This window comes from Quercus lobata, chromosome 3 (genome assembly GCF_001633185.2).
Source record: "Quercus lobata isolate SW786 chromosome 3, ValleyOak3.0 Primary Assembly, whole genome shotgun sequence".
Taxonomy (NCBI): Eukaryota; Viridiplantae; Streptophyta; class Magnoliopsida; order Fagales; family Fagaceae; genus Quercus; species Quercus lobata.
The window spans coordinates 3018072-3026227 of record NC_044906.1 but is presented as its reverse complement, the minus strand read 5'-3'; the positions used below and the strand labels follow the sequence as shown (position 1 = coordinate 3026227).

Here is an 8156-nt window from a genome sequence, read left to right as displayed (position 1 = left end):
TACTTTGAAAATGGAATATAATTTTCTTTCCATTTAATAGGAAGTTTCAGTGAAGACTTTCCAAAAGAATTTTAAAGGTCATTACACCCAAAAAGTTTATCCCTTTAGTGATAAACATTTCTAGTAATTTGATCTTCAGTAGGGCTTACTTTAAAATTGAATTTGCACGATTATGGACCTTAAAAAGAAGTCTTGGACGAATATTAATCGTTAGTGGATTGGTCTTTCTTCTTTCCTTGTGACAAACAAGCACAATAGCTACTTGAATCTTCTAAATTTGAGTGCTCACAAACCAATTTGCACCCAAATTCTAGGTTTTTTCCTAGCTATATAGGCGTAATTTCATAGAAAATTCAATCAGTAACCCAAAACGATTTGCTTATTCTAACCAAATGTATCGGGACTGATTAACAAGCACACAAACCAACATGAACGATGAACCTGACTTCTAAGTTTCTTCCTTTCAATTCAGATGTAGATTCAGAGTATATAATTGCTGGCCCAATTGTATCCAACCATCTCAGAAGTTACTTCAACAATTTAAAGACCAATTGACTTATAGTCAGACAGTTGTCTACTACTTTATATAACGATATTTTTTTGCTAAAAAAAACCAATATTTTTTTTCCCAAAGCGAAGTTTCAAAAACGAAGGCATAAAAGCAATATTGTGATAAGAAGAAAAACCAAAAGAATTTCCTCAAATCTTTTTTTTTTCCTAACCCCCGCCCCTGATTTGTAAATTTATAAAGCAGCAATAGTTATGATATTTGTAAATTTATATAGCAGCAACAGTTATATACCAACATAGAATTTTGATTAAGGTAACATCATTTGGGCTCAAACTCAGCTTGCATCGGATCTTAAGCCCAAATCTATCATCCATACAAAATGCTAGTGAAAAATGTACCTACCCATGTCACCAGCCCACAAGCAGAAACCCAAAGTGCCTATTTATTAGCCTATAGTCCAGTGCCACCCTATGCAATATGAGTTTGCCTGCCATTCGCTACATGTGCAAGGCACTAGGTGATAACTAACAAAGATGTAACATAACATACTGCCAATAAATTACGGAGCCTAAATACCATCATGGGGTAATCAACTAATTCTGATATCTGAATATCATTTATAACAAAAGGAAAGTGAGAGAAAAAATTAAAGAGGGTTTTAGGGAGGGGGGAAGGGGGGTTAATGATGCAAATTCAGTCAGCGGAATGAGAATGATGGACCCGCAAAAGAGTACCGAGATGAAACTGTGACAGATACAGCTTCAGGCTGGGCAACCGGACGGTTCTCTGTCTGGTTATAACGCAGTAGGGCATCAGCAGCATATGTGGAGTATAACCTATCCGCTCCTTGATCAGTCTCTATCCTGCGTAAATGTGCAGTCTCTGCTGGAAACGTTCCACCAACAGAATAAGATCTGGAAGGGACTTCCTCTCTCCTCACAGATGGTAAATATGGGTCCCCTGATAAAGCACCATAACGATAGGCGTAATATGGATCATTTGCATAGGAGCCTAAAGCAGTAGCAGATGTCACAGTTGCTACAGGAACTGCGGGTGGCAATTCTCGTCTAGCACCAAGACCATAAGCCTGATACTCTTTCTCATTAATGTAGAGAGGGTCAATACTAAGAGTTTCTCTCTGCGCAGGGATGGCATCCCTGTATAGATAGTCTGGCTGTCTTGGAAGGTGCTCTCTTTCATATTCTTTCTGGTACATTTCTAAAGTAGGTGTAAATTGGGATGGGGTACTTAAATTTTTTATCTCTCCCTGAAGACCATAAGCTCGATACTCCCTTTCAGTTAGATATAATTCACGAGGAATTTCCCCTCTTGGTATGGAAGTCACATCTCTGTGTGCAATACGCTGATCCCTTTCACGAGACAGCAAGGGATAACTAATAAAATCACCATTGAAATAAGGATCCCTAAGGAGTGTTTCGTTGTGAGAATAGGGCCATACTTCTCTTCCTCTTTCATGAATTTCCTGAGTTTGATCATAAACTCTAGCAACTTGTGGAGAGTGGACAGAGTGGGCATTTGAGAGGACCCCAGCTGGTTGGCCTTTAATGTTCTTGGAGTTCTGTTTCTTGATGTCCCTGCCTCGTTATTGTTAGAATCTGGTTTACTTGATGCCTCTTCAGGTGCCTCCACTGCCTCTTTGTTTTCTTCTTGTCTGTTCATGTTAGACTCTGGTAATGTCTTCACCGGAGTCTCTGCTTCCTTGTTATTTTCTTGTTCCATACTCTACAAACCACCCAGGTTTCCCAACCAAGATGTACCCCTGCAAGCACATTGCAAATGAAAATAATTTTTCTTTGTTTGCAGATTACCAGAAAAAAATAGGATTAAATAGCTACAATAAAATGAAACCGAAACAAAAACAGAGACAGAATCGAAATTAGAAAGTAAGAAACTTGAGGCAAATTGCGTTTAGATGGGAAGATACTTTAACCGCTTACAGGAATCTGATTCAATATTGCACCAAATGCGCATGCTAGGAGAAAAAAAAGAGTGGCAGAGGGGGTTCCTCCCCAGTTTATAAAACTGAAAAGCACAGAAAGAAAGAAAAGGGAGGTTTTTCCTTCAAAGCCCATTTTTATTAAGAATAAAATAGGTTGAGGCTGATCATTTATAGCTCCAAATAGGCATACATATCATCAGCCTGCTAACAATATCTCATCTTCGTCCAACTACAACACCCAGACCAACTTTCAAGTTCTCTGAAACTCCTTCATTGTAATATCCACCACTAATCAAATTCTCAATTTCTTTTCTTACTTGTATTAAAGAACCACCACTTCTATCCATGAATTATATACAATTTTGCACTTCTTCCCTAGTTCTGCAAAAAGACTTCAATTATATAATAGCCCCACCACTACCACTAGAAAGAAAAATTCCTTTTATTTTTCATTGATGCTTGTTCTTAGAGTGACTACCAAACAAATTATTATCTTTAGACAGATGCACTGTCAATCAAACAAGATAACTCATTCTTACAAAGTCACATCATTAAAATCTATTATAGAGATCAATCAACTTCTCATGAAACTTTAAAGGCATTTTTGAATTCTTCTCTGTAAATAGATAACTTGATTATTAGTTTCAGTTAAAGATTTTAGTTTTTCGTGCTGATCATAATACAACTTTCAACATGTTATGCAACATATATGTGTGTGTGTGTGTGTGTGAGTGTGAAGCAGATTTATCATAACCATACTCTTAGCTATTAACATGTTTCTGGTGTGAGTCAAATAGCCCTTCTTTTAAGGCTGCATGATGCAGGATCTCGGAATTAACAATCTAAGGAGAATCTAAGAATTTTGTGGCTGGTAATGGTTGAGAGGAAACCGATTGATCCGGTGCAGATCTGTACAGATTAGGTTTGTTGGTTGAGTTCGGGGCTGGCATATTAGTACTGGAATAAATAATAATCTGACTTAAGGGTCTGGATTACAGAAACCAAAAGAAGAAAGATCAACCTAGCATTGCACAAGGGTTCTTGAGCATCACACATCAAACAGCAGCTGTGTTTTCCATTCTTTTCCCATTAACTTCCAAGAATATCAATACGTGACTTTAGATAATTCTCCAGAAGAAAGATCAACCTACCATCGCACAAGGGACCAATTTTTTTCATTTTAATAGAACAATGGAATTTTTTTATTAATTTTTATCCCTCTGCCAAACACACATGATAGAAAGCTGATATCTTCTACATCTTCTCACTTTTATATCCTTCCTACTTTCTTTATCCTCCCACTTTTCCATCCTATTAAATTAAGCATTCAATAATACAGCTTCACATTGTTGAAGTTCCATACTTGAGCCATTTATGATAGTGTGCTTAACCTTTTTCTGTGCATCAGGGTGGGCTTTAAAAAATTTCCATTTCTCTACTCTTTTTTAATCAAATTACTTTTTTTTTATTAGGTCTTTAATTATACTACATAGTTCATTGCTTTTGTTTGTCTCTTTTCATTATGATATTTTGCTTAATTGTTTTCTTCTTTTTAACAGTGGTTGTTGGCCTCCTACAATACACAAATACTTCTTATGGTGTTTCTTGCAATTGTTTCACTGCTATTGGTGGGTTTCTTTAGCTATCATGCGAAGCTTTGTCTCACAAATACTACCACAAATGAGGTTTTAATTTTCAACCATGATGTTTCTCAATAATATTATTTATTTTCTTTTTATAAAATCATGGAAGGGGAAGGATGTGGGGAATAAGTAATCATATAGGATAAGCTTGTGTGGCTGCATTGCTGCTACAGAATCACTACCCATGGCTTGGAATTGTTATAGCTGTGGTTAGACATGCAATTTTCTTCATTTTGATCATGACTTTTGCTTGATCTCTGAAGAACACCACTTAATTTATAAGAAGAATCCAAGGAACAAAACCTAGTTGACATTTTTGGATTTTACAAAAACATAATAATATTAATAATATTAAAGAAAGGAAAAGGAAAGAAATCAGCTTGATTAAGAAGGTAGCTTGGAAACAAAGATTCCTACAAGAGATGAAATACCATTTGCTGTTGTGATATCATTTTCTCATTGTTTCACCCAATTGGGTTGTTCCTGCGTTTGATCATTAGTTGAGGCAGAATAGTGGGAACCGTCAGTTCCGTTAAGTTATGGTTTTGTAATATTTTATAAACTAATTTGTTGTGATTTAGATACTATTGAAATCATATTCTCGAGAAAACCCTGAAACTCACTGTAGCACTTTTTCCTTGGAACTGCAGACTTTCAAGTGGCAAGAGTACATAAGTTGGCAGGGGAAGATAAATGAAGCAAAGGCGAGTGCTGCAGCCCTCAAAGCGAGTATCAATGGGATGAGTACTGAAGGAAAGCCTCCAGAAAGCAAATGGAGGGCCTTCTTTCGAAAATCCCCATTGGAAGATGTGCAGGTTGTTAAAAATAACATTTATGATAAAGGATTTTTTCACAATCTTCATGAGATCATCTTTCCCCCCTCAATGAGATCCTCATTTCTGCAATCTAAATCAAAGTCGGGCTGAATTTCCTTTACTCTTTGCTTGGCTGGGTTTTCTTAAGATGCTTTGGTGGCTTGGTTAGCCTGTTCCTGAAATTGCTGATTTGTAGATGGCCGGCTAAAGAGCTCTGAGGGACGATTGTAAATGAGATAGCTTTTTCCTGCATTACTTATCATTGTAAATGGTCCATTGCATTCTAAAAAAATTGATGGTAGTGAAATACAGAAAATCTCATCATAAATTTATTATTGAAATTCACTGTTATGTGATAGGAAGAAGTGTCATGTCTCTGCACTATGTAAGTTGTGTAGGTTTTTTTAATTTTAATTTTAAAAACGGACAAGCTTCATGTTTTGTAATCTCTGTATGGTGGTAGTACAACTAGAAACTTGTATTGCGTCAAGTTCAGCTCTCCAAGCTGCTGTAGTGTTCTTGTGTGGGCTTCTCCAAAATGGCTTGACCATCAATAGAATCAACTATGGAACATGTCCTGTATGAAAGAATCTTTGATCTTTGAGAAAAGACAAAGATTGAATCTAACCAACTCTATATCACAGATGAGCAAGAAAAGAAGCAAGAGAAACTATCAGAAGTGTAACAGAGAGAAGAGAAAGAAAGAGAGAGAGATTAGAATTGGACTGAAAATTTTTATCTTTTTCATTAATTTTAGATCAGATACACTTCTTAATGTATAGTACAAAACACTCACAGTTCATCAAAAGTACAAAACACTCACACTCAATCATTTACACCATAATTAGATCACTGTAACAAACTCAGAATTTTCTCATGTGCTCCGTAATAGAATTCGTAACTGCTTCTGAACTAACAGCTACTATATGTCAAGATTCTACAAAGAAAGATAGAAAGGATCATGACAGAAGCAAGGATCAAGTGAAGAAGAAGACTCCCAAGTTTGCTGCTTAAACTACAGCTATACACTCTGCTGCTTAAACGACAACTTCATAGGCTGTGTTAGTTTTTATTTTATACTGCATGTAGTTTTTGTATCACTGGTGTTTGGTTTTAGTAAGCACGTGAATAACACGTGTGTGGTAGTTAGTTTTTATTAATCCGGTTTTAAGGGAAATCTGTTAGATTAGTTAGTTGATCCGTTTCCCCTGTTTTTCCTTTACCAGGTGTATATATATATACTTAGTCTCTGTAACAGATCAGATGAATGAATATACAGAAATTTCTCCAAGCTCAAAATCCTCTTTTCTCTGTTTTCCTAATATGGTATCAAAGCAATTTTTAGCTTCTGCTTAAATTTCTCAATTCCTTTTCTCCCCAAAAGTTAGGGTTCCTTTTCTTCTTTAGAATCTCGAAGCTTCATCAATGGCTTCTTCTGATCAAGCTTCTGCGATCTTCACTATTGATGAATCGCACCCATTTTTTCTTCATCATGCTGAAAATCCAGGTGTGATATTAGTCTCACAACCACTGATTGGAGGTGAGAACTACCCTACATGGGCGCGATCAATGGAGAGAGCTCTAAGGATCAAGAATAAGTTCTGGTTGATTGATGGATCAGCTTCTCTGACTTCAGCCATGGAGAAAGTTCCTTTATTGGTTCAAAGCTGGTCACGATGCAATGAAATTGTGGTTTCTTGGATTGTTAATTGTGTTTCTTCCAGTATAGCCACAAGTATGGTGTACCATAAGACTGCTAAGGAAGTCTGGAAGAAGCTTCAAAACATGTTTTCTCAGGGTAATGGACCTAGGGTTTATCAATTACATAAGGATCTTGCAAGTTTTTCTCAAGGTGAGCTATCTGTGACTGAATACTTCACCAATCTTTCAATTCTATGGGATGAATTACAGAACTATGAACCTTTTCCTACATGTTTTTGTGAGAAGTGTGTGTGTCATATAAATGAGAAGATCTCAAATATTCATCACAGAGAGGTTGTTATGCAATTTTTGATGGGTCTCAATGACTCTTTCTCTCGCGTTCGAGGAAAAATTTTGTTGATGGATCCTATTCCATCTGTTGAGAAAGTCTTCTCCTTGCTAATTCAAGATGAGAAGCAAAGATCAGTTGGGCATGGCAGCAACAATGGTCCTTTTGTGGAATCCACAGCACTTGCAGCTAAGACCATGAATCTTGATTCCAAGACCTTCAAGAAAACTAAGGAAAAGCCTACTTGCAGCCACTGTGGATTGCGTGGTCACACTCTAGAGAAATGCTATAAACTTCATGGCTATCCTCCTGGCTACAAGACCAAGCCAAGGGCTAATCAGGTTTCATATTTTGATGATACTCAAGAATCTGTTCCTGTTACCACTCATCAAGCATTTACTTTTACAATGGAGCAATGCCAGAAATTTCTTGCTATGATTGGAGGGAATGATGCTCAGGCCAACACTGTTGCCATGGCAAATAATGTTGCTTTCAATCAGGCTTCATGCTCTCAGTCCACACTCCTAGCAGGTAATTTCAAGCACTCCATATTTTCTGCAAAACTTGTTAACAGAACTGCCTTTGGTGTTGATACTTGGGTCATGGATACAGGAGCAAGTGATCATATTGTCTGTTCTGTCTCTCTTTTTCAGTCTTATACTATTGTTTCACATTGTGTTGTTGAACTGCCAAATGGTGAATCAGCACATGTTACTCACATTGGCATTGTTAAACTTTCTAATTCTCTTATTCTTGAACATGTTCTCTGTGTTCCTTCCTTCTCATTCAATCTCTTGTCAGTCAGTCAACTTACTCAAAAATTGCCTTTGTGTCTTGTTTTTTTGTCTCAATATTGTTTCATTCAGGACCTTTCATGTTGGAAGACGATTGGAGTGGGTGAAGTCCATAATGGTTTGTATCTGCTACAGAAGAGTACTTCCAGGACTACACCTTCTCTGTCAGATCATCTTTCCAATCACAGGTCCTTCAAGTCAGCTTTTTCCTCTTCTGTTTCTTCTAAAGACATGTCAATCTTGTGGCATTTTAGGTTAGGCCATCCATCCTTGAGCAGAATGTCTGTTTTACAGAATGTTTTACCTTCTTTTTCATCCAAATGTACTGATGTTTGCACCATTTGTCCTTTGGCAAAACAAAAGAGATTGCCTTTTCCTTCTCAAAATAATCTGTGTAATGTCCCTTTTTCATTAATACATGTGGATGTTTGGGGTCCATATTT

The 8156-nt window shown here is 36.8% G+C and overlaps 1 protein-coding gene and 1 long non-coding RNA gene across 2 annotated transcripts; one reads left to right on the top strand and one right to left on the bottom strand.

The window, feature by feature from the left end:
• Positions 1–729: 729 nt before the first annotated feature.
• Positions 730–2058, bottom strand: LOC115981814. Its single transcript, XM_031104178.1, has one exon. It carries the CDS (start codon positions 1725–1727, stop codon positions 1209–1211), a length of 519 nt encoding a protein of 172 aa, XP_030960038.1. The 5' UTR covers positions 1728–2058; the 3' UTR covers positions 730–1208.
• A 1727-nt stretch (positions 2059–3785) lies between these two features.
• Positions 3786–5050, top strand: LOC115982820. The gene is made up of 3 exons (XR_004089743.1): positions 3786–3880; positions 4031–4156; positions 4765–5050. It is a non-coding gene; the product is annotated as an uncharacterized LOC115982820 (long non-coding RNA).
• Positions 5051–8156: the final 3106 nt, after the last annotated feature.